General features: G+C 38.6%; 1 protein-coding gene across 3 annotated transcripts in view; it reads left to right on the top strand.

Moving 5' to 3' along the window:
* DHX35 (DEAH-box helicase 35) overlaps window positions 1–23,567 on the top strand; it is a 31,178-nt gene extending 7,611 nt beyond the window's left edge. The window contains exons 7-22 of one of the 3 annotated variants that reach the window (XM_054218670.1): window positions 526–595; window positions 1,173–1,232; window positions 3,248–3,360; window positions 3,711–3,807; window positions 4,895–5,053; window positions 6,297–6,507; window positions 8,267–8,391; window positions 9,179–9,233; window positions 13,879–13,974; window positions 14,361–14,455; window positions 15,061–15,138; window positions 16,297–16,426; window positions 17,144–17,225; window positions 17,819–17,890; window positions 19,105–19,243; window positions 21,788–23,567. In XM_054218670.1, coding sequence (XP_054074645.1) covers window positions 526–595; window positions 1,173–1,232; window positions 3,248–3,360; window positions 3,711–3,807; window positions 4,895–5,053; window positions 6,297–6,507; window positions 8,267–8,391; window positions 9,179–9,233; window positions 13,879–13,974; window positions 14,361–14,455; window positions 15,061–15,138; window positions 16,297–16,426; window positions 17,144–17,225; window positions 17,819–17,890; window positions 19,105–19,243; window positions 21,788–21,832 — 1,627 coding nt within the window. In that variant the 3' untranslated portion in view covers window positions 21,833–23,567. The remainder of the gene's footprint in view (window positions 1–525; window positions 596–1,172; window positions 1,233–3,247; window positions 3,361–3,710; window positions 3,808–4,894; window positions 5,054–6,296; window positions 6,508–8,266; window positions 8,392–9,178; window positions 9,234–13,878; window positions 13,975–14,360; window positions 14,456–15,060; window positions 15,139–16,296; window positions 16,427–17,143; window positions 17,226–17,818; window positions 17,891–19,104; window positions 19,244–21,787) is intronic. The other 2 variants (XM_054218672.1, XM_054218671.1) reach the window with 2 other exon arrangements.
* The last annotated feature ends 3,208 nt before the right edge of the window (window positions 23,568–26,775 follow it).

Genomic DNA, 26,775 nt, shown 5'->3' with positions numbered 1-26,775 from the left:
TGGTTGTTATAAATTAAATACTAAAAGATCCAAAAATTATTTTAGGAGATTGACTTCTTTATGTTGTAAAAACTGTTAGAGAATCAGATGATCATTGCAATCCCAAACCCATTAGGATTTGGTGCTGTGGTTTTGGAACAAAAGCTAAATAGGCCTCATGGAGTCTGAATCATTTCATCTACTAGTTTTAAATTTGCTTTCTCTTTTCTGATGCTAATCAAAGAAAAAAAAAATCAACAGCGAACGCAGTCTATTCTGGTATCCAGAAAACCTGTGCAGTACAGTAAAGACAGACCTTTTTTCTCCCACCCCTTTCCAAAAGCTATGTATGTACCACCTGGTGTTATCTACATTCTTCTCCTTACTTCGTCGCTGCGCTTCTTTTTAACTTCCACAGTTTTTTAAGGGGATATAAACAGTCCAGCAGCAGATTTAAAATAATGATATTTCTAGAAGACAAGAAGACTCTGATTCTAGTGTCAATCAAACCATTTCTGAAATCTTCTCTTTCTGCTTTAATCACAGTGTCCTCATGCTGGATGAAGCCCATGAAAGGACTCTTTATACAGATATTGCCATTGGCTTGCTAAAAAAGGTTATTTATTTATTTTTAATGTTCTCTGTAGCTGTTTTCATTTTCATCCCTGTGGTTAAACTTCTGATCCTGATTAGTGAACCTATTTGAGAGAGGGTGATTTGATTTCTCATTTATCCTCCAGCCTGTTGTACATCTCCAACTATTTACTTTAGTTATCTGACACTTGGGATTCTCCATTTCCTCCCCCGATGCTGAAATTTCTCCTTAGATGTTATAAGCAAAAAGGTAGTCTTATTCTGCTGATGATGATCATGTGAAGTGATCTGATGGAGGGTTGTTGTTGACTTTCAACCTACGATACCTCTGACTCCCACCAGAAATTAAGAGTAAGCTATAGTGATTACAGACTGAATGCCCTTAAAATGAATATATAAAATGCCAAACAGTCATCAGGTTGTTACGATGTTATGGGCTATTATGAGGTGATATGGGTGCCTCAGTTCATCAGCTGTCTTATAGTACTGAAGTATTTTTAAAGAGAAGTTACTGGTAATCTGGATGCTCTAAAACTTGGTTCTAGCCTTATATATCAGAAAATGATTTTTACTCTGGATGTTCTTGGTCTCTGTCCTAGGTTCAAAAGAAGCGTGGGGATCTTCGACTGATTGTGGCTTCAGCCACCTTGGATGCAGAGGTAAAGCTCACAGATTTGGTTTGAAATGAAGTGACCTTAAGTGGCAGCTCCGCTTCTATTTATATACAGCTTATCCTCTCTGCTGCTTGCTTCTTATGAAGCAGTACTGCTCTTTGGTGAAAAAGAGAGGAAGGATTGCAGGAAAAGAATCTGCTGTAGTTAAATTGCTGTGCTTGGCTTTCATTTTGTATTAGAAAACTCTTTTGGAAGTGAATTTAAATATGAATCTGCTTTGCATATATTTATGCCTTTTTTCCCCTTGTTGGTAGTGTATAAAAAGATGTTCTCTTGGCTTCCTCTAGTCTAGTAAGAGACATTGGTTTAGCTCTGTTTTGCTGATAGCAATAATTTAAGACAGCCACAGACCAGTAAAAATAAGTGATAAATGAGTAGATTTCATTTCAGTGAGATCTTACTAGTTCCCTGATTGACTTGTGGCCTGTGGAAACTTATGTAACGTACTAAAAAGATCATTAATTTAATTTTGAGTAGGAACAGAAGAAATGCTGTCTTAGATCAGGGCAGTGTTTGATCCAGCCCGGTGGTCTGTCTGTAGCAGCAGCAGCAATAGGAGATGCTGTTTGGGGAGAGCATATGAGCCTGTCCACCTGCTGTGGCTCCATTCTCTTTGAGCTGTTGCAGCATCTGCAAAGGTTGTAATAGAGATATTAGACAGTACATTCCTGCTGTTTCCTTCTAGTATGTGTTTACGGACCTGCTGCTTGTTAATTTATCTTTGAATCTGCTTGGTGAAGCTGTAAGTCTCCAGGACATCATGTGAGAGCAATTTTCAGAAGTTTGCCACCTGCTATATAATGAAGTACTTTTATTTAATTTCTTTTAAACCTGCTAATTTCATCAAGGACCTCTAGAAGTGTGGGATTTGTTTGTTGTTTTGGTTTTTTTTAAAATCAAACAAACAAAACCAGTTTTACATTGACTTTATCTGTCACCTCTGATTCTGTAACTCAACCTTCTGCTCCCCAAGCAGAGCCCCAGCTTTTTCAGTCTCCCCTCAGAAGGCAGCAACTCCATCTCCTTTATCATGTTTGTTGCTTTTCTCTGTACTTTTCCTAACTCCGCTGTGTCCTTCGTGAGATGTGGTGGTGAGAGCTTGCACGTAGCACTGAAGATGTAGGTGTACTGAGATTTCCTTCGATGGCAAATATAATATGCCATAAATCTTGATAGTATGCTGTGCTTTGGTAGTACTTCCACTACTATGTATTCTGTATGTTACATTAGATAACATTACAATACTTTGCCTTTGCAAAATTTTAACTGCCAAAAATCAGATGTTTCAAATAGTTTATAGTTAATGTAAAAGTAAGTTAATAGGAGGAAAATGATTAGTATGACAATATAAACATTTGTTTAAATACAGAAAGTTTATGGTATCTCTATAACGGTTGTAAAAGTTGATATAGATTATTTGGGTTCTTAATGTTCATTCTTTTGCTATTATGTATTTAAAATATGTCATGGCACTAAATCTAAATTTATGAAGGTGTCTCGCAACACATAAATCAAAAACTTACATAAATCAGCCTAACTCTGCTTTTACAAAGTGGGGTTTTGGTGTTCAGTAAGAGCTGTAAAATTTACTTACTCATCCAAAAATGAATGACAGTATGGAAGCCCTACATGAAACTTTTAGGACGAATCATTTCTAAGTTATTCTTAGCTTTGAGTTTGCTACTGTTATAGATCCAATAAAAAGTTTATATATCTGCTTTTTCTAACTGTGTCAGCTGATCTAATTCATTTTATTACTTCTTTTCAATCTTTGCTTCTCAAAGTAACGAACATGCAAGACAGTGCATTTGTGCTAAATGCCTGAACTACAGACAGAATAGAAGGGAACAAAATCAAACTTTAAAAGTTTTAAATTGGAACTGCCAAATGTGTGAGGAAAACATCCAAGTTGTAGTAATTTAACTTCTTCATGTCTTTAGGTTTCTCCCTCAATTCTTTGAAGTGTCAAAGTGAAAGTCTTTGTTTTTATTTTATTGTAGAAATTCAAGGATTTCTTTAATCAGAACGATACTGGTGACCCCAGCAAAGATACCAGTGTGATCCTTACTGTCGAGGGCAGAACGTTTCCCGTGGACATCTTTTACATCCAGAGGTGTGTTCCTGGTTGATCTCATCGGTGGTGATTAGGAGAGTGTGCAACTGTGGTATCATTTTGTCTAAGTTGGAGCTTAGAAATTCCCAGACCAATGGTAAGGAGGTGTAGCATTCAATTTGGGAAACATTTGGATATTGCTTATAGCGGCAGACATGTTTTTAAGCTTACTGTAGCGTAAAGGAAACAAATTTATTGTTGAAGGCTGATTCCCAAGGATACATCATGAACTAAATGTGGTATGGCCAATAAATAGTGTCCAAAAGCTATCTCTCTGTTTGTTCCTTATGGAAGTGAGGTGCCTATATCTATTTTGCTGCTAATATCTCTGCTGTTTTCTCTCCCCATAGTCCTGTTCCAGACTATATAAAATCAACTGTGGAAACTGCAATGAAAATTCACCAGATGGAGAATGATGGTGATATACTGGCATTTTTAACTGGCCAGGTATAGACATAAGCTTTTTTTTTTGCTTTACAGTGCTGTATTGAGGGCTTTGCAAAGCTGCCTCAGTCTCATTCTTTCCTTAGCCATGTTTACTTTAATCTCATTAAAGATGACAAATATTTCTGCATTGATGGGAGCAGAAGTAGGCCAGTCTGAAAGACTTAGAAAATGTAATTATGGTCTGGATTTATCGAAGCTAGTGATGGATGATAGTTTTTCTCATTTAATGCTGTATGCTTTCGTCCTTGTTAACAAGTGGAACAGTATGTGGTTTTTTGGTGCTAGTCACACCTATGAAGTTGACAGTGAGTCATCATTAATAGTTAAGGCAAAAGGAATTTACATTTGTTAGGCTTAACATCTGAAGTCTTTGACAGAAAAACAAATTGCCATGAGATAAAAATTTACTACTCTCTTCTGCTCTATTTATGCCTGTCAGCTGACTTCGCAGCCGAGAAGAGTAAATGGGAGGTAGCTCGTAATTTTTCCAGTGAGGAGCTACCTTGAAGAGCTTCAATAACATATTGCATATTTTCAGAATAAATTCTTCATCCCCATTATTGATTTCACTTTGAAAGAGCTTATTGGGTATCTGACAAGGCAAAGTCTGAACGTTTTGTTGTCTGTGTTTTTTAAGAATGAGGTGCCACAGTTGATCTCTGAGATTAAATGTGAAGTTGAGCAATAACTGTTAATACTGTTACTGTGTCATTCCCAATCAAGACCCACAGCATTCTACACAGTCAAAATAGATTGGCCTCCCATTTTGCTCTCACAAGTTGAGATACATGGGAAAATAAGCCTGCTTCCTCCTGAACTTTGTTCAGTCATTCCCTTGTGATTTTTCTCATGTATTTGTGACATTGTCTCAAATAACAATGAACATAAATATTTGCATATATATTTATTATGAATAACAATTTGTGTAAGAATATTACAGAATTGAGGGAGCTAGTAAAAGGTCCTGGAGTTCGAACGACTAAAAATATATTGGGGTTATTTTGGTGCATTTTTTGTATATAGGTGGCAGCTATGTGATATTGAAGTGGAACCTCTTATTCTGTCCCTTCTCTTGCTCTGTCTCTAGGAGGAGGTGGAGACTGTTGTTTCTATGCTTATAGAACAGGCTCGAGCCCTTTCTCGCACTGGAATGAAAAAGCACCTCCGTGTTCTTCCCATGTATGCTGGGCTGCCTTCTCCTGAGCAAATGAAAGTGTTTGAGAGAGTTTCTCACAGTGTCAGGAAGGTAAGGCAGTTGCGTATGTCTCAGTTTCTACCACCAATTTCTCAATTTCTACCACCCAGAAGGAGTTCACATCATGAGACTATTGCAGACGATTACCGAGGGAGACTTTCTGCATCTCCTAACACTGCCTGTCTGTTTTCAGACTGTGAATCAAGAACTTCCCTTTTCATCTTTGATCAGTCCTAGACATTTTGGTTCAAACCCTCTTGTCTTTCTCATCAGCTTCTCAATTTAAGAGTCTTTGTACAACCTTGTATTTGTTTGTGTCCAGTTGCAGTTTCTTATACTCTGAAGTCCTCTACTTTTACCTGGTTTCATTTCTTTTTGTGGTCTAAGTGCCTATGGCTGTTTTCTACCAGTAAAGAAAAAATTAGTGACAGAGTGGGTAGTGCTGTATTTTCACCTAAGAAATGAGTTAAAACTTGCTTTGTTTAATAGAAAAAAAAGCTTTGTTTTGACTTCTGCAAGTCTTGTTCAGATATTTAATGTCACAGAGCTACCTAATAGGTCATGATTAGTGCTTTCTGCTTAGGCAGAGCCTGTGTTGCAGCTGAGATAGATAAGCTGACAGAATTACACAGGGGTAACTTCTTATAATTCTTGTGCCTGCTGGAGTCTAGCAAGTAAAATTGTTCATCTGGTGTTGGAGAATGTTGAGTATAAATACTTCTTTTCTCTCCAGGATATGACATTAGTCAATTAACTTCCAAGATTTACTTTTTTAATTTCAGGTGAAATAAGGATGAAATTTCCCTCTGTCATCTGGGAACAATTATTTTTTAATATTTTAGGACATGTATATCTCTTCAGGAATACTGAACATGGAGTGCTTAATCAGCTCTGTTCCTCTGCTATCCTCTGCTCCATTCCAGTGTTACAAGTAACAGCTCAATATAACTGAGAAGCAGAAAGAAAATATTTTTAGTTCACTCCATGAAAACATTTGATTTACAGTCAGTTAATGTTTTTCTTGGCAAACACTGCCAAGTTCGTCTACTTTTATGAAGAGAGAATAAATTTGAATAAGAAAGTGACTGTGAAACTGTAAAAACTGGGCTTATTTCAAGCTGACAAGCTCTTTCTGCTGCATGTACTTTGTACTCTAGAGTGTGTTTACTGGAACTGTCACATCTGACGTCTCTCAAGTGGCATTTATTGGAGTCTTGGTGCACTGATGCTAGGGCTTGATAGTGTATTTGGGATTGGGGTGTTCACACTATCCTCTTTGTGCCTGTATCTGTAGGTGATAGTAGCCACCAACATTGCTGAGACCTCCATCACAATTCACGGCATTGCGTTCGTAATTGATTGTGGTTTTGTGAAGCTTCGGGCCTATAACCCCAAAACAGCCATCGAATGCCTTGTGGTGGTACCAGTATCTAAAGCTTCTGCTAATCAGAGGGCAGGGCGTGCAGGACGGAACCGCTCTGGAAAATGTTACAGACTCTATACAGGTCAGTAAGTTGATGTGTGGGGCAGGTGAACTTGCTGGTGTGACTTGCATTTTGTTTTATGGTGCTTTTAGTATTAGATAAAGAAGAACAAAACTGTATTTTTTTTCTCTAAGTGAGAGATAGAAATTTGCCTTCATTATTCCTCTGGCTGATTTAGAAATACACTGTTCATATGTGCTAAGTGTTGGACACTGGATGCTTTTATGAAACAGAAACACAAACTGAGCAGGGTAAGTGCTCCGAGACTGTTAGCAATTGCAAACCTTTAATGTTAATGCAGCTCTGGTGAGTCTACTAGGAGGTTTATCTTTTGATAATCTTGGTTTCCGAGCAGTTGCTTCAATTTATAATACCCATCTATGATGCTCTCTTCTGTGACTAAAGTCTCCTTTAGACTGTGCATCTAACAAAGGGCTCCAGAAATCCTTTAGATAACTGAGGGAAAACTTCTTTGTGTCTCCTTTTTCGTAGGAATAGTTGCCAACCCCAAATGCTTCTCTTGAATCAATCACCCTGGCACTGTACAAAAATTACTGTTACAAATAAATCTGTTGGCCACGTAGCAGCGTTCAGAAAGCCGCAGTCCAGCTGCCTCTGTTCTCAGCTGCTTAAAGAGAAAAGGCATTGCAGTTGAGCGCTGCCATTGCTTATGTGCCTCAGGTTCCCTCTAGTTTTACTGGAGCTTTGAGACTTAGAGAGAGCAAGCGTAATCTTTTAAAATGTGTGTGTGCTTGCCAGCAGTTGCCACATTAAACAAAGACATGATTTATTCTCTGAATTTGTGCGTCCAATAAGAATCAGGAGAGAATGTCTGCTGCATAATATACCAAGCTTACATAGCTTTTTAAGTATTTTACTGGAGAAACACAACTACACTGAAGTTATTTTTGTGTGCTCAAGAGCTGGCCTAACGAGTGCTTTAAGAAACATTTTAAAGGAGAGAAAAGAAAAAAGAAAAGAAAAGAAGAAACTGCACTGAGTGGACAAAAGTAGAGAAAACATAAACTATCTTTGTCTTAAGGAAGGTCTGAGATAGACCAGAGATACAGAAGAGGGTTCTGTCTAGAAATTAAAACAATTCAGATGAAAAGAATGCATTTTTTATCTTGATTTGGAGTTTTAGATCAACATGATCAACATAGGGATGAATGTGCCTTTTTCTTTGCTGCAGAAGAGTTGGTTAAAGGAAGGTGCAGGGATTTTGACCTTATATGAAGTATTTTTCGAGATTTAAACTTTATAACAAATGTGCTTTTAAAAAGGCATTGTTAAATAATTTTTTTTTTGATTCTTGGTCTTTATTTTAAATATGCTTTTGAAACCTCCTTTTGTTTGAGTATTTACTAAAAATAGTGTTCTTATACTGAAAGCATGCTGGTTTTGAACTTTTCCATGTCCCTTCCTTAAAAATGCTTTTTTTGTAGTATTGCACCCTGCCTTTTATGTTCTGATAAAAATATTAAACAGAAGACAAAGCATTTCCAGATTTCCGTGAAGAACTTATAACGTTTCAAATTGAAATATAGATGGATCAACTACAGAATCAGCAGTGTAGCCAAAACCATTGAATTTTCTGTTTAAAGTATCTTAAAATACAGTAATTGGAGAAAGATCATCTTTGAGTTTGAGTTCTTTTAACATCTGTTACATATTCATACTTGATAATTTTAAGTTGAAATGGGTATGATTTTATCATGTTGATTGCACAGAGTGGGAGTTGAAACTCGGTCCCAAATGGCTTTGTTTTCTTCCACAACAGAGGAGGACTTTGAGAAGCTGCCGAAGTCCACTGTTCCTGAGATGCAGCGCAGTAACCTTGCTCCTGTCATCTTGCAGCTGAAGGCTTTGGGAATCGACAACGTGCTCAGGTTCCCCTTTCTTTCGGTGAGTCCTAGGCTGGAAAGTCTGTCATCTTTCTTTGGTGTGAAGAAAGATCACTAGATGACTTGTTGAGAACCCAGAGAACCGTTAACCAGTAACCATTCCCCTGTTAATTTGGAAAGCATACCTTATTGCCCACTATCGGGCAGCATAGTATGTTTTTGGGAATCAACTAGTGCAAGTCATTTGTGTGACAACTGAGAAATCGCTGTTTGTATTCCACAGTTTGCTGTTTTAAGTGTTGAGAAGTCAAGAAAGGCCTAGAAAGACAAACTCTTGAGATTCTGCGAAACTGTAACTGTAGTCCATTTGCACTGAATTTATGAAGAAAAGGGGGGGAAAAAATATTCTACAGAACTAAACCTATGCTTGTCTGTCATCTTAAAAAGAGCAGCACCAATTTTTAGATTTGCTTTCTGTAAAGTTTCTAGCTACTCTTGTATTGATGTGAAAAACCAATATGGTACCGTTAGAAGAGAAAGTTAAGTAATTGTTCTGCTCACCGCTGGCATTGCTGTTGGACAAAGCAGGTATGCCTTTTTCAGCTGAGATCTTGAGAGCATCGTAGTGACGGTGCTGAACTATTGAGGTGGTTTTGACTCGCAGCACCAGTGGTCGGTGGAAGGGTGACAGGAGGAGTCTGAGAGGTCTTCCTTCATTTTGCATAAGTAGAAAGGTAGGTAGTTAGAACTTAAGCATTTTGCAGAAGAGGAAGGTCTAAGAATTTTTGTGAAAACTTATGTATTCTATGATGATGACTTTAAAAAATACTCATTTTTTTTCTCCACAGCCACCTCCTGCACAGTCAATGGTGCAAGCTTTAGAACTGCTGTATGCTTTAGGAGGTGAGAATATTATGCTTTGCTTTATTTATAGCTATGTTACAGGAGTCATGAAAAAAAGTTGCTAATTTGGATTTTGTGATTGGGTGGACGTTAATCAGATTTTCATTTGAGAACTGAGAAAGAGAAAATGCAGCCTTGACTGGTGGAAGCTTTTTGTTGGTGTGTACCAACAGTCTCCTCTGAACTTCCTTTCTTTTCCTCTGGTTATTTCAGACATGTGAGCATGCAAAAGGTGGCAATAACTTTCTGGGAGGGACTAGAAATCTATTGCATAGAGTGTAAACTAGAATTTAACTGTTTAGATTGGGGAAACGCATATTTTGCAGCTATTTTCTGTGTATTTCCTTGCACCTTCATGGGAGGAACGACCCTTTGTCCTTGCTAGATCAGCGCTCTGAGCTGATGAGGTTGTCGACGTGATTCTCTCAGGCAGATCCTCTGTTTGGGTTTCTTTAGTCCTTACAGCGTGGTATGAAGATACAAATGGAGTTTGGACACTAATTAGACCAGGACATGACTTAGACACTAAATTTACCTGCATCCAATTAGCTAGGCTGTTAGATACTTAAGCTCTTAGTGCAGTGATCTTTCATTTTGTGTTACTGTGCCAGTGATGGAAACATGTACCACTTGCAAGTATAAACAAAAAAAAGTTGAAAGTAAAGTTTTGACATCTCTTTAAAGATCAGGCTGATCGTAATAACCTAGAATTTTAGCAAGCTTAATGTAATTGCTACTTTGTTTATTCCTTGGTCAGATTTTAAAAAGCATAGTTGTATCTATTTTAACTTTTTCTGTTAGCATGTTACATTCATTATCTGATCTTGCCCTGTGTGCAGGAACTCTGTCTAAACATTGTAAGTAAAATCTGGTGCTTGAATTTGTGAGAGGCCAGTCACAGGAGACTGGAATTAAACCCGCTAGTGTGCTTCCCAATAGCTTAGCAAAGCAACTGTGTTAGTTTTCAGACCTTATCATTGATGCGATTTTGAAGGTATGATTGACAAAAGTTATTAAGAGCTAATCGAGTTATAATTTTAAAAATGAGTTCTAGTCCGTGTCTCTGCTCTGACCGTAGTATGGCGTATGGCTAACAGACTGCACCTTGAATTTACTGCTGTTGGTCCTGCAGCTGAGACAAAGTTCAAACCTGCAGCGAGTCAGACTGCTCTGATTTTATTAGCTGTGACTATATGATGCAACCACTAAAAACCCCCTGATCGTTCCTAAAGGGAACACACTTCCTCCTGGATGGATTGGAACTCCGTTTCTCACGCTCGGTGTCTGTGTGTCCCTGCACAGCCTGCCTGCTTTTCATGCTTTTAAATGCACAGGAGCTCGTTTGCATCAGCTCCTCCCAAAGAGAGTTTGCTCTGGTTTTAGTATTGAACTTTCTGGTTATGGACAAACGAACAGATACACACAAACTTCTATTGAAAAGAAGAGAAAGCTAACAGACCCTGAAAGCATAACTGAAAGTACTTTTCCACTCTTTAGCTACTTAGTAGAATTTTTTTTTTTATTAAGTTCTCTGAATTACTAATCACAGCTTGTTCTTAAATGCTGTAGAGTCTGAACCAACGCTCATAGTCAGATGGTTTAGTTTCAGGTAGTTGTGTGAGGAGCAGAGAGTAGAATGTGATGACCCTTATGGGTTCCTTCCAACTTGAGCTATTCTGTGATTCTAAATGTGTCCATTTTGGGTTTATTCATTGTGCCGCTGTTGAATACCTATAACATTCAAATCACACTTCAGTAATATTTTTATACATAGTTTTCAATTCCTTTTTCTTGTGGTGAGTGGAATGTATGCTGTCTAATTTTGTTGATAGGAAGAACTGTTATGTTGTTGGGTTTTTTGACAGCTATTTAATCTTTTTCAATGCAACAAACTTAAACAAAACAGAAACTTGACACAAGAACAAGTAATCAAAACAAAACTTTGTTTGACTTCGACTCAGTGTTTGTGGTTAACTCAAAGTTAACAATATTTGCTCCATAATGTAAACATGAGGAAAAGGGTAGTGTAAAGGAGATCGTGTAAGTTCTGGAAGCTTCCAGAGGTTTGTGGCTGTTTTTTACATCTCTTACAAATGCTGTGTTGTAACTTGTGGCTCTCTTTTTATTCTCCTGGAGCTGTAACTCCCTTCCTGACCGTGATTTTGCTCTCTGCTGATTCAGTTCCATCTTGCAAAGGAGGGTTGCACTTAAGGCACTTGGTTCTTGGCAACCATTTCCAGCTTGGAACAAGGACCTTCGCAGTGGCTCAGATGTTGCAAGGATGAATTCACAGCCAAAACCACCTTAGGGAAATGGAGAGGAAAGGTCAATAAACTCACTGATTAGCTGGTTGATGTTTTGGCAAAAGAGTTTTGCTCATGGTAGCTTCACAGAGAAGTACAGAACTGTTTCTCTCTTGGCTGCCCAGCTTTTGTAGCAAAGCAGAGAAGTGCTGATGTTGGTGTTTAAGATGGAAAGGAAAGTGTGTGCATGTGTGTGATATACGGATTTGCTTTCAGCTTTTGCTGAAGTTTAAGGGTTTAGGTGGTTTATTATGGAGATTTTGTATAAGTTGCAGAGGTGAAGCTGCCCAAGCGTTTGCGGGTGCAGTAAGGATGAAATTTCTCTTGTGCAAGTATGAACACGTATTTCATCATTTGCATCGTAATAGCATGCAAATGTGCAGTTTAGGGTCAGGACCCTACGGTGCCAGTGCGGTGCCAACAGAGAAACTTGTGCAGAGCAGACGCTCCTAAGGTCGAGATAGTTCTGTTGAATAAACACATCACTGTTTTTAGACTGATTATTTTTACAGCGATGCAAACTGATTACATCAGGAGTATCTCTTCTCAGCCTTCTCCTTTGATGCCCCTTTGAAAGTCTGAGTTGTCAGTTGAAGTTTATTGTTTTTAAGCATAATTTAGGAGATAAATAAGCAGGTAAAAAGTGGCTTTATTTTTTAGCTTTATTTCAGATCCAAGATTTTGTTGAAGGCTTGTTTGTAAGTTGTCTCCTCTCAGAAACAGCCACTCTACTGAAGTTTAAAATAGAGTACTTTAATCCCCCAGCCTGTCCCATGCTAGTGGTTGTTACTTGAAACTGTTTAGTGCCACAGGTCTTGAATAATCTCTCCTGAGCATGTTCAGTAAAAATCTTTGCAGTACCTTTTTCTAAAATATCCAATTTCCTGTATATATATATGGATACAGTGGTTGCTTTCAAGATTATGTCAAGGAAACTTCTACCTATTCCAAACCAGTATCCATTGCAGGCCTTTTGTGTATATTCAGGTTTACTGCTACAAAGACATCTGTGCACAAGCTATATGTATCTATGCAAAATTGCATTGAGATTTGTAGGATTCAGCGGAAGCCAAAGGATTTCAGCTTGATGCACCCGTAGAAAGTTAAAAAGATGGTGATTTTTCCTTTCTCCTACTTAGGAATGCAGTTAACTTAAACTTCACAGATTGCACTGGTCAAATGAAAGCTATCATACCTTAATTTTTGCAGTTTCTATGACTTTGTGTTTTAATGTCACTTCATTATTTCACATAAGCCTCCTTTTATACCTGTTTCTGAGGAAAATATTATGACATTATGTGACATTCCGATTAGGTTTTGTTGAGCAGCGTAGGGGTGTGGTGAATGAATTACTATATTGTCATAATAAGTGAGATGATAGCATATCAAATAATAAAGGAAAGTAAACACTTGATAGAGGTATCTGTGGTTTTAGATATGCTGACATGAGTTATAGGAGATCTCGTTCCTTGACTTGATTTGTGGTTTTGCCTTTCTCTGTGAAACACAGCTGAAGTACAACTGTGGGTTTTTGCCACCGCAAAGTGTGTCAAATAATATGTTTATATAAAGCGTGGGCCACAGTTGTGCTTCCTTAGTCTACTCTGCTGTGGTTATTTATGCAATCTACAGTGCCCCAGAGTCCTATCTTGGGCTCTTGTTCGTCCCTCCTTGTGTCGCTTTTCTCTTGTGCTTGGCCTCCTTGCTGTACCTCCTACAACTTGGCTTACTTGCAGTTTTCTTTGCTATTTCAGTTCTCACTCTTTGCTGCCTTTCTTACCGAGCTCCCTTCTTCTTACTCTTTCCTATGTCTGTATTCTTTTTTTTTTTTATTATTCTATTTCCTATGTCTTCTTGCAAGGGGAATGCTTTTCCTTTTAGATGATTCCCTGAAATTTCAGCATAGAGCTCTGGATTAGAACGTGATCCAGTGGTTTGCCTGGGTAAACCTTGCTGCAGGTGTTTGACTGTAGGAAGCCGTACAACTGAAATAGCACATGTGCAGTGTGGCTCAGTGAGAACTGGGGATCGAAAAGCAAGCTGCTGTGCCTCCCTCCTGTACCATCTCCAGTAAAAAGGTTGGAACATGGCTGACAGTTTAGTTATTGATGCATGAGGCATCAACTGTAGAGAATCTTCCATCAGCTGTACATTTCTAGTTTAGATTATATTAAAGTTAAATTATTTTTGTCCGTGACCTAAGCAGATGTGCTCAGAAAAATGACACCCTACCTATATATTTTAGCTCGTAATTCTGCTTTTCAGTGCACATTAAATTCTTAAAGAAGACTTTCTGTGCTGCTTTTGCCTGTATCATAGCTACATTTATTAATATGCTGCAGGTTTGGATATGCACTGCCGTTTAACAGAGCCTCTTGGAATGAGAATAGCAGAGTTTCCTTTGAATCCTATGTTTGCAAAGATGCTTCTGGAATCAGGTAGGAGGAAAAAAATCAGATTTTCTTCATAGTCTTTTGATGAGACCGCCTCTTGTAATTGTAGTGTAGCATTAGGCATTTGCTAAACTTGAAACAAAACTGTAAGCTTCATCTTGGTGTGGTGTTTAGTGAAAAGAATTGGTTAGGCTCATGGACCTCTCAAATAATAAGTGTAACACATTTAACATGTTAACAAGTCTAACACATTTGTCTTTTAATTTTTCCATTAAAAATATTCATTGTTATACTAAAAAAAACAGGCGTTTAGGTGTTTTGGTTTTATATACTACAAAAATATATTCTGCTGCTTTTCCTTTTTATTCTATATGGGGGTAAGTTGAATGGAAGAGGATTTCCTTGACTGAATTTCTCCCCTTACTCCTCAGGAAATTTTGGCTGCTCGCAGGAGATTTTGACAATTGCTGCCATGATGCAGATTCAAAACATTTTTGTGATCCCTCCAAATCAAAAAACTCAGGCTGTAAGTTCAGTCATGTCTCATTTTCTTTTTGTTAGTTCCACATTTCTGGATTTCTGCCGAGTATGTTATTCATACCCATTACAGACTGCAAGTTTGTATGAAAATCAAGGAAGGTCTTCAACTGTACCTGTTGGGTATAAGTAAAAGAAGAAACCGAGTAACGGTGGGAACCTTTTAACACTTTACTAGTGTTAAAAGCCCCCTTCTAAGGGCCAGAAACACAACAGGTTATAAACCAGTACTGCTCAGCATAAGGGTTTGACAAAAAAACAAACCTCCCCAAACACCGCTTCCTTTGAAGACGAACAAAAAAGAAAGTATTAGGATGTAGCAAATTCTTAATAGGTAGCAGGAGCCTAATTTTAATGCATCCCTCTCTTGGATTTTGGAGGTTCATTTTCATTTCATTTTTCTAATTTCAGTTTTAGAAGTGCTCCTGAATATAGGTGGGCTAGGGGAATATTGCTGTTGTCTAGAGAAACTGTCCTATATGGTAAGAATTTTAATAGTCACCAGGAAATATGGAAAAGATGGGAACTGAGTGTATTAGACATGATTTTTGCAAAAATCAGTCTGCCTGTGAAAATATATTTCTTCTTCTCCAGGCCAGGCAACACAGAAAGTTTGCTGTGGAAGAAGGTGATCATCTCACGATGCTTAATGTTTATGAAGCCTTTGTCAAAGTAAGTCAGTTCAAATGTATGTGGATTTGCAGGAGTGGGAAACACTTGGGGTCCTCTGTTCTGATTCCATAAGCTCTGGATATAGTATCCTCAAAGCTGAGGACTTACCAAGTCTGTTAAGTGATAATTCTGCTTTAAAAGATATTCTGGTCATGTTTTGCCACAGATCTTCTGTAGTTCTTCTGAACAGGGAATAGAAAGAATTTGGTTTGGGTACAGCATGGAAGTCTTATGGGTAGACAACTGTATTTTCAAGGAGACTGGGATTTTTGAAAGGGCCTAGGCATCCAAATTCTAAATGAAATTCATATTCTCTCATCTTTTCTTTAGGTGTATCTGAATTGTACTCTTTATAAACTGCATCTAAATCTAGTGATCTTTTTTGTTTGTTTTTTTCTTAAATTGCCTCATTGATCATCATATCCTCTTTTTCATTGACCTTTAACACCAATCCTAATATTTCTCTATAAGCTGAGGTTTTACTTAACAGTTTTGAAGTGCTATACCTTTTTAGGAGAAGTATATTTTGCTGGTATAAAGCACTTCTGTAATAATGTATTTGCAACAGTGTTGAGTTGAAGCAGTATAACCACTCAGATGTTTAAATATGACTTCCCTCTCCCCAGCCCAAAGCAATCAGACAGGCACCAACTAAAATTTTGCCCTTTAAATTTTGTATCTGCATAATTCTCTTAGAAACTGCCAAATGCAGAGGCTCTTGGACTAAGTGCTGGCTTCTGGAGAAAGAGTTCTTTGCGTAGAGAAGACCAGTGAAAACAGTGTACAGAAAAGGTTTTTTACATTTTGAGATTGAAAACAGACTAGTTTATGATATGACGCATTTGTGTGTGAGAATGGAACGACTGGTGCTATTCTCTTTCACCACATATGAAGAAATAAAGCACATCTGTTTGAAAATACCCCATAGCATTTGTTTTACTGTCGTTTAGGAGTTGTTTGAAACATGTTTTGTAGTTATTGGTGCTATGTACCTTTGTTAATTGCTATGTAAATAGGTGATTTTCAGGGAAAGCCACAGTAAATATGTTGTAGGAGACATAAGAAAAACAGAACAAGGCTATGTGATCCAAAAGAGATTGGGTTTTGTTTTGCTGATGGTATCTCATTGTAATTTTTTCTATTCTTCTCACTGTGCAGCACAGCAAGAGCTCTCAGTGGTGTCAGGAACACTTTCTGAACTACAAAGGGCTTGTAAGAGCTTCTGTTGTAAGGGAGCAGCTGAAAAAGCTTCTCGTCCGCTTTAAAGTGCCAAAGAAGTCCAGTGAAGGTGAAAAAAAATTTTTTTTTCCCCTGTTGTCCAAAACATATTGAAGGTAGTCTCCAAATGGTCAGTTTGCTTCCTGCTTTTCTTGTAGCCTTTGAAGTATTTTCTCCCTGTCCTAAAAATAATGTCAATTGAAACCAGATTTTTTTTCCTAGAAATAACTGCAGATGAGCGTTTTAGCCCATTTTTACAATTAACATTTAGTCCAGTCTTCATTAGTTAAGTTTCACAGCAAGAGATTATACCACTGATAATATATTTAATGGACAGATTTACCAAAAGAGTCATAAATAGATCACCCTGTTCCCTCTTGACTTTTCAAAAAGCAGTTTTTCTAGTATGGCCAAAATTATGTACAGTCATTGGGATCCGATTTCCGGCAGCGCTGTGTGCTCATGGATGCCATGACTAGTTCTCAGCACTTGTCTCTAACTGCTCTGAAAAATCAGACTTTGTTGCGTAGCTGTCACACAAGGTTGCTCTAAGGACTGTGAAACCATCTGCCTGGAGAAACTAGTGGCAACACTAGTTTTTAACGTATTAATTTTGATTTGCTGTGAAATTGAAGTCAAAAGAGATTGCAGGGTTTGTCTGCCTTCAAGCCTTTGCCATCAAAGCCTGATGCAGTGTGAAAAGTTGTTTGAGATGATTAAGTAGTATTTTAGGGATTTTTGCCATTTCATTCACTCACTTTACATAAGAAAAATATCTCTTCTTCAGGTGATCCAGATCCTGTTTTGAGATGTATAGTTTCTGGATTCTTTGCTAATGCAGCTAAATTTCACTCCACTGGAGCTTACAGGTAAATATAAATATATAAATATAAATAAATATATATATGTGTGTGTGTATATATGTAGCTTCATTACAACTGTTCCTTAGTTTAAAAGCTTCTTTAACTGGATACATCTAAGTATAATCAACAAATGCTTCTTTAGACACTTGCCATAAGAAGCACATAGTGGTTGTTTTACTAAATATTTGAAGTTATGTATCTTCAAACTGCTTCAATGTTTCTCTCTCCTTTTTGGCAAATACAAATACTTAGAGTTATTGATAGTGGGAAGCTGTTACTAATAGTGATTAGCTTGTGTTAATAGAAGCAAGTACAGTGCTCTGTTGTAGCACTCCCAGTGCACTGCACAAAAGCCTGAGACACTACTTTTCCGTTTAATGTAGATAGAACTATTTTAGGACATTAAATTATCATTTCTTCTTTTGTCCAAGATTTAAGCCTGGTTTCATCTGAAAGCCTGTTCATTAAATGCAAATGTTTTTAATTTGCTCCAGCTCTTTCATTGTTGCCTTTTATTAAGTGTTCTTACTGGGGATGAAAGGAACTGAATGTTAAGCAATAAATAGGTGCACGGTCTGAAATAGTATCTTGCTTTCAAGGACTATCCGTGATGACCATGAACTTCATATCCACCCCACTTCAGTGTTGTATGCAGAGAAACCTCCGCGCTGGTAAGTTCAGCTGCTTTCACTGGCTTTGGGATCTTTACAAGACATTCTCAGCATCCAGACATTTTCATGAACGACTTTTCTCCATCAGTGGAGGAATAAATGTAGAAGGTCATGGTTCCCACAGAGAGAATTCGATTGGTATTTCCTTTGCAACTTTTTGTAGGCAATATCCAAATAAATCAGGGAAATAGAGTGATGTTTAACTGTCAAAAAACTTGCAAAAGTTGGAAAGCGGGGTAAGGTGACCCTTTTTCAATAGGCATCATATCTTGCACTGCAAATTGCTCCAGTGAATAGATAGAAATAGGATTAATTTGCTTTTATTAAGCCTGTTAAGTAAATGTGCTGTCAAATAGGTGCTGCAATAATTGCAAATGGCTTGCCAGGAGTCAAAATGTATATGTCAAATGCAGGATGCAAAAAGCTTGAGAGAAGTTATGGTTGTCTGGCAGATTGGGGAAAGAAGTGCTTGTACTTTGCTTCTGAGACCAAAATACCAATTAGTGAGAGACCACAAACCTTGTGGGTTTGCAGCTGTACTGTATATAGAAGGCAGATAACGACTTAAGGTTTTGGTGACTAACCCTTCAGTGCGTGGGTTTGCGCTTCCTTGGTAAAAACGTCTTTCCCTACTGAAGGGTGACTTCAGAAATAGGTTGCCCGTGGTGGCAGCAGGGATTGAGTCCACATGGCTGGCTGTTTCTAAATCTCTTACCGGGAGGTGTTCTGGTGGTAGTTAAAGCCGATTTCTTTCTCTAATCCTTATCTTCCTTGTCTGCAGACAGGCACCAGGGATAGTCATGCTGTGATTTGTGCCCTGCTTATTATGGGTCCAGGATTTTGGTGCTTTTGGCATCCTTCCTCATGATATCGCAAGCCAACTAATATTTTCTCTTTCAAAGCATCTGTTCTGAGTCCTCCTTGGCCCCATTATAAGAAATATTCTTTCTTTTATATCTTGCATCCATGTGTCCTGGTAGTATGTGAAGGTGGTTTTAATGGCAGTCTAAAGGTTGTCTTAATGTAGGGTACTCTGAATAACCAGAGGAAAAGAGGTGAGAGGCTGCATTATAACTTAAAGACTCTCTTGTCGCTCTGTAAATACTACCTCTGGCAGCATGTATGTGAAACTGTCTAAAGATGCCGTTAATCATCTCTTTCCCTCATTGCTTTATAGTAACTTTTTTTTTTTTTTTTTTATTCCTTTCTCCTAGGGTAGTCTACAATGAAGTCATACAGACTGCTAAATACTACATGAGAGATGTGACTGCCGTTGAATCTGCTTGGCTCTTGGAACTGGCACCTCATTTTTACCAGCAAGGAACGGTACGGAATCGGCATAAAGCCCAAACGGTACCATTGCTGTATTAGCAGCTCTTGTATCTGAACTCTTTAAGTGTTCATGTTTTGTTGTTGTCTATGTAATGGTACAAAAATTAATTTGGTTTTTTTCATTGTAGTGGTTAGCATAAAGAAAGAGGATAATGAATTTGATGCATGCAAGCTTTTTCCCTATTATCCAGCCAACAGACTTGATCTCAAAGTTACAAATTAGTGTATCACTCTGGTAAATGAAGTCTTCAGCCATTTTACACTTAAATATAGGCACTTGGTAGCAATTTTCTGAACAGCAATATAGCTAGGCAATGTTCATATTTTGCACAAAAATAATTTTAGAGGAGTCTTTGTATGCTTTGCAAATGTTTGTGCAAATCATGAGCCTTTTTTTTGAGCATTAATTGTTTACTGTGAAAAAGTGAGCTCTGATCTGTTCAAACTTGAAATGGCAAGGAACAGATGCTATTTGTGCAAACCTTTATTGCAAATTCTGTTGTGGGTGATATACATACATTTTCTTTACAAGTATCTTTTAATAGTTGTCACCATCCTTTATCAACTCAGTCTTATGTGAATCCATCAATCTAGACTTTCCTCACTGGTCATTCTGAGAACTGGATTAGTATTTAATATTATCTAAATGTTAGTTATGCTGGAGCTGTTGATACCACATTGCATGTAAATACTGTACAGGCAAGATTGCCCGGTTGATCTTGCATGTGAATTTCCCATGGGAGATTAATAACTACTGAGGTTTATATCCTAAATTAGTGAAGTATTTTTAAAATACTAACTGAAAAAACACATTTGCATATCAGACCCATGCAAAATAAGAGATCTGTTCGTGCAGATGAGCAGCCACGTTGCAAAAATGACTGTTTCTGATTTATAGATCTGCTAAGCTATTTGGCTTTTCTGAGAATCTGATGTCTGTTTTCTTTCACTTTCTGGGGTTTTTGGAAAAAAGAAAAGCAGAGTGTGGTGCATGGAGCACCTAAGGACATACCTCTGTGGTTACAGTGCACAGCACCGCTGGTGTCTGTCCATGTAATTGACTTGAGAGGGTTGGGGTTTTTTTAACGTTGAGCTTGGATAATTCATCTCAGTTATCCAGACACTTACCATCTGTAAATGCACTTACTAAGTAGCTGAATATCTTCTGCCTTTTTTGCTGTAACGCATTTGACAAAGGCAGTGATGACCCCTGAGTCTTTAGCTAGTGTTAGACATTCTGCAAGCATGGTGTAAAAAGGAGATGAGCCAACGTTCCAGTTGTATCAAACCTGCTCCTGGAATAATTAGTCCTTTTGACTCACATATTTACATGTTGTAACATCCCCTACACAACATAACATCCCATTATGGGATGACCTCTCCACAGGCTCAGTTTTGGGGGTGAGGTTTTCCTTTAGGTAGGTGGTGTTGGGGAATGTGACTCAATGACTGGTTCAGGCAAAACTTGAGTTGCTGTTCGTAACTGAAGAAAGTTTGTCTTGAATAGCACTGCCTACCTGACTGAGCGGTTTTCACGGTAGTACTACTACTGTTGTAGATATTCCATTAAATTACATCAGAACCTAATTTTTACCATTGCCATCATTTTGATTGGGTAGAACTCAGTTTGCAGCATGACCTAAGCGTTGCTTTCATCCTAAAATAAATGGAAGCTCTGTAGGATAGTGCTGGTTTTGAGGAAAATTATCTTTTCCAGTTTGGGCAGTTATCCTTATCAACCAAAAGGCTTGGGTGTCTTTATAAAGTCTTTAAAAATTAGAATTATTCCTGTTGTGTAAAGCTTTGAGTTACACATGTAAATTTTGAATAAGCAAGACATTGCAAGACACACAAATTTATGCTGATTTACAGACATTCAAACCCTTTTTCTGCTGAAGGATACATCTTTGTGCTAATAAGAGATTCTGAAATACGAGAATTTTTATTCCTGTATCAAATTAAAAACAAATTACAACTGAATAGGACTCTGTGTTAAAAGACTTTTTTTTTTACTTTTTTTTTTTTTTACAGCTCGATCATGGTCTTAGTCAATTATGTCTCCTTCCGAATTTTGCAGGACTTCCTTTGTGCTTTCATTCCACGTTTTTATAGGCCTTTTTCTTTAAGCACACAGACGTTCAAAGGTCTAATGCAACCGTAGCTGCAGTCTTAAAACGTTAGTTAAAATCTTGTACTTCTTGTAGGTACTCCTAGTGTTTATGCACATGTGTTGTTGGGAGCACATGTCCCTTTCTGTGCATTTTTACAAGCTGGCACTTTGCTCCCAGTGGGAAATTGTTCCTATGCTTGCAGTTAGTACTGAAGTACTAGAAGATGATATTTTATACCAAGCCAGAATATCATCTTTCGGATACATGTGGGTTTTTTTATTTCATAGGTTTATTTTAGATATATCAGTAACAAGCAGAGCTTGGGAAGGGTGGTCTTTGATATTTGTCTAAGAATTTATTTAATTTGGGATTGAAGACTGAAAGCATTTTAGTTGAACACTTTTCTAATTGTGTATATCCTAAGCAATTTTTCTTTTCTTTTCTTTTCTTGCAGCATCTTTCCTTGAAAGCAAAAAGGGCTAAAGTAGATGACCACTGATTTGACATGACCTAAGTCTTGTGACATCAGGTGCAGAACCTACCAGTGATTTCAAGCTGGCTACAGTCCATTCAGCAGTCAGTTCATTAGCAATTTGATGTTACATCAACTTAAATGTTTAAATGCCTGCCAGGATCTGTAGGGGTTTATGCATGACCAGTACACTGTAAACCTATGTAGAGCTTGCATTGTGGATATTTTATTCTTTGCCTACTTGACTACTGTTGTTAATCCGGGCATGTTGCTCCTTTTAAATAGGTAGAAAAACAATTTAAAAAATAAGAGGACATAAAGGACCACAAAAAACCGAAACCTTCAAGAAGGAAACTGATTTCCTGGAGTGGTACGGCTGCCTTATGAGAGTGGGGAATAGGGTACCCTGCCTCCTATTACCTAGAGCACTGTGACTACTACCGGCCAAACTGAGACTGACTCCTGCCAGCAGGAGCTCAGGGCAATGAGCTGGCCCTTGAAATGCAAGGGGCTGCCATGGAAACATTGATTTCATGTTGGACCATCCCGAACTGGTGCAGCTTGTGCTCCCAAGCAGTGAAAGTCTCCGGCCTGAGGTCGAGCTGCCCCTGGCTCCCTGTGCTGTAACAGCCCTTCTGTAGGCAGCATTGCATTCAGATGTCTTGTTTCCATACATCAGAGTTGCTGTTTAGGGAGGGGGAGGAAGAGTAGCTCAGTATTTTTAAGAAGCATTAATTTTTTTGCTCAATCAGGGGACTATACACGTATGTTCACAAACAATCAAATCCACAGATGGGACTTGACTTTGCTTTTTTTTTTTCCAAACAAGAGAAAAAGTGTTAGCCTCTCAGTGTTTGGAAATACCAGAAATCTTCAGCAGGGGTATATCATGGAACACTGGGTTTTAGCCTCTGTCATTCAGCTAAGATGAAAATGTTCTGTACTTTCCTAGAAGGAACACAATCCTATATATTTCTTTTATTAAGAATCTGTTCTTTGCTGCTTGGGACTCTTCTTCACGTGCGACTGTACGAGAAGGATGCTCTGAACAGTTGCTGCTTTAATTGGGACTCCATGGCTACTTTTCAGTAAGGAACGATATACCTTTTTGTGTTTTATCAAGATAGGTTGGACACGTGTATTTATTTTTTTTCAACCCTTTTGATATTTATTTTAGAAACACATTGTTTGAAAATCTTATTTTTGTACGGCAACTGATTTGATGAATATGGTTTTGGCATGTTAACTATAATTTTATTTTCTTTTTTTAGAAAGAAAAGTATGTAAATAGGCAAAAATTTCTACATAGAACAAATGCCTTCCTTGTCACAGGACTGCCTTGAAAACTTTCTTGAAAGCTTCTTTACCTTCTCCCTTCCAAACACCTGCAGAGAGAACGTGTTCCGGCGCGTGCAATGTGTGGTCTGTTCAGTGTCTGCGTACTGACTGCCAGCACAAAAAGATGTACCAGTCCCCATGTATGGCACCAGCAGCATGACAAACCCTGCCACCTTCCTCCTTGTTTTCCCTGGGAACCTCACCTTTGTATTACTCTCTCCTAGAATGGAAGCTCTTTGGGGCAGGGGCTGTCTCCTCGCCAGAGCTGAGCGCGTTGGTGGTACTTAATAATAAGATTCAATTTGTGGCATTTTTTTTTCTCTTAAAGGATTGGAGAAAGAGCTGAATATGAAGACTTGTGAAATATTCGTGTCTCTCTGTCCTCTGGAAATATTCTTAAGAAAAATAAAACCATTGAATCAAGGGAGCTTGAGAATGCATCACTTCTGCTGGGTAACGGGTGATTTCCCGACGTACTGGGTGGTTGGACTGTGCTGGTCTCAATTGTGATGGGCTGTCAGTGGGTGGCCACTTCATTTGCCGGTTCTGAGAACTGCGGGTGTTTCTGTGGAACTCTCTCCTCCAGATGTACTTGTACCTGGCTGTACAGCTGCAAAAGTTTGTCTTGGAATGATTGTTAAGAACCCAGCAACCTGAAAGCTTTGTAACACGCTGCAAGCAATTGTACTTTTCTAAGAATGAGCACAATAGGTCTTTGTAAAAAAAAACAGAAATTGAGACTTATTTTTTAGGTAGTTTTACAAACTATTGAGGTATTTCCAGAGGTGCAGAACAGGCAGACTTTATACTAGGGATGCAAGCTAAGAATAAGTGGGTTTAGTATCCAGATTAAGGTTACCTTTAGAGAGAAAGCGCTGCTTACATCTGAAATGTGGACCCTTTGAAGGTGTTTGAAGACAGAGACTCAAAACTTGAAAGACCTGAAAATCTCTTTACTTTGCAAAATTTTGGCCTACAGCTCTCTGCTAGATTTGTACATAGCATTGTGCTTTAAATAACTTTGGTTAAGGAGATGGGCAGCTGTGCCTTGTTGTTGGCTCTTTGCTGCATAAACAGTCTGTGTGCTGTTTTGGCGGGGTTGGAGTCATTTGAAGGTGTTTGTAAAGGAGTTTACGAAGCAGTGTAAGGATTTTAAACGTGACTTTTAGAGAACGAGGTTAAAATATTTGGCTCTTGAATTAAAACGTTGCTTGAAATAGAAGTCATGCCACCACTGGCAAGGAGATAGATTTTTTTTTTTTTAAATTAATTTACAATCCATTAATGTCAAATTACTGGAGGTGGGGGAGGGATGGGTAAAGAAGCTATACTCCTGAGGTCCACCAGAAAGTGAGAAAGTGCTCTCAGTGTTTCTACTCGTGACTTTAGTATTGTCAGTTATAGAATAAGATGAAGCTAACCTGGAAAAAAAATTCAGCCAAGACAATATTAATTGAAATACGTTTCTTATCTTGTAGATCAAAAGTGATAAACTGATGGAAAATTGTCACAACTCTTCCTGGTTAATTTGAAGAAAGAGACCAGTCATTAAAAGAATAAAATTTAAAAAGGGAAATAAATAAGGGAGAGGTAACTGCCATTTCTTCTCAGTGCTTTATGATAAAAGTGCCTGTGTAACAGGATATATAATTGAGCCATGCACACAGCGATGTTCTCTAAAGGCACATCAAGGTAACGTGATGCAGCTTATTTTTAAGCAGAGTTAATTCTATATATGTGTTACAATAAGCACATTACAGACAGGCATCAGGAAGAAGTGGAAAGTCAGGTTGCATGTGTCTTTAAACAAAACCAAAAAAAAAGTAATTTATCAGAATCAGATATCTGTGTGACTCTTTCTAGATCTGGTGGTTCAGATCGTTTCTGGCTCCTGGGCAAGTGCAAACAGGGAATAGTTTCCTGTTGCAGCAAATGGAAAAACAGGACAGAGCTGCTCACACGGGGAGAGCTCTGGAGCAGCGTTTCTGCAGGAGGGACGGCAGGGCTGTAAGACACTGGAAACATTTCAGTAATTCCAGCCACATTCTGCAAAGACATTTCTGATTATGGGGGAGGGCTGAGCTTCTCTGATTCTGTTGGGAGCCTTGTTCCGAGAGAAGGAGGGTGGGAAAAGAGCAGAGAAGCAGGGAGTTATCAGCAGGGAGTGCGCAGGGTTTCTCCATCGCTGGTTCACAGGGTGACTCACGGCAGCGCTTGCCTCGTTTGCTCCCCATCGCTGCTGAGCGGGTGGTTACTGGGCTGCTGGCTTGGCTGCTGGGAAACTAAACTTCCAGAAGCCGATTGGGAGTTAATTAGCTGAGCCAGTATTGCTGTGCTTGTCCCCTTTGTGTGACTTTTGCGATGAATCCCCTGACTGCCAGCCCTGGAGTGGAGATCCAGGCTGCGTGTTGGAGAGGTGGGCAGCGGCTGAGGCAGGAGCGCAGGCACCAGGACTGTGGTTCCCCTGGCCATGCCGGGGGTGAAAACCACCGAGACAATACACCATCTCTGGGTTTGAAAGGTGATTCTGTTCTGAAATGTAGCTGTCAAAATAATTCCTTATGTTTCAGCTGCTTTCTTCACCAAGGAAAATCAACTGTATCTGTGTTTTCCACTGGCCCTTCAGAACCCCCTCGTTTGGGAGCATCAGTGTGCACCGGTGACTGTTGTCACCCTGTCACTCTGGTAAGTGTCACTTACTAGACTAGTTCATCACTTTTGAACAATTCCATTGAAGGCAACTTGGAACCAGGGTTTAATACTGTAATTTCATAATTATGCTATTCCCTACCAAGTGGACATACTATCAACTATCGGCAGAGACAGCGAACAACACAACTCGGCATTTAGAGTAAGTTCCTCTGCTGGGACCTGCAACAAACAAGTTGTAAGATGAACATAAGTGGCATATGGGAAAACTGTCCTTAAATCCGGTTTCTGATCTGTTCTTAGGCTTGCAGAGCTTTTTTCCTTGAGAGCTTGGACAGTATTTTTCTTCTGTTAATTAATAACTGTATCTTTCTCTGTAAGATTTCTCAGAGATGTGCTTCTTTGGTTTCAAACTGACTGCATTTTGAGAAAGGTGCCAGTAGATGGCAGCCATCAGTTTCAAGTACTAGTATCTTAAGAAACAAATAATTAGCCAATTCTTAAAAGTTTTACTTATTCTTCAATTTTAACATTAAATTAGTTTAGTGATAAGTGGGATGAGGAAGGGTAAAGGGAAAAGCTATCGGTGGCTGTGGGATAAAGTCAGTATTTGAAGTGTAGAGATTAGTGAAAAAGCCTGGAGTACTTTGTGCCCCACTGGTTTAAAAACAAACAAGATGCCCCCAAAACCAAAAAATCCCAACCAATAAATTCAATAGTGGTTTTCTCAGTTACACACCGACTCATAAAAAGGCACCTTCACCGTCAGCCGTAGCTGGAGGTGTGGCCGGGTGTGCTGGGTGGGGGGTGTTAACACTGCAAGGGGACTGACGGTGTTTGTTACGGGCTTTTAGACTTGGCTTCTCCAGGTCACCAGCCCGAGTTGAAATTAAAAGATGTCTTTTTCACTTTTTTTGTAACTACTTCTGGCTACAGCTCGTAGTTTTTCAATATACGAAATTTTGCAGCCTTCTTGGCTAATA

The sequence above is a fragment of the Rissa tridactyla genome, chromosome 12 (genome assembly GCF_028500815.1).
Source record: "Rissa tridactyla isolate bRisTri1 chromosome 12, bRisTri1.patW.cur.20221130, whole genome shotgun sequence".
Taxonomy (NCBI): Eukaryota; Metazoa; Chordata; class Aves; order Charadriiformes; family Laridae; genus Rissa; species Rissa tridactyla.
The sequence above is the reverse complement of the archived record's forward strand: the minus strand, read 5'-3'. Positions and strand labels throughout refer to the sequence as shown.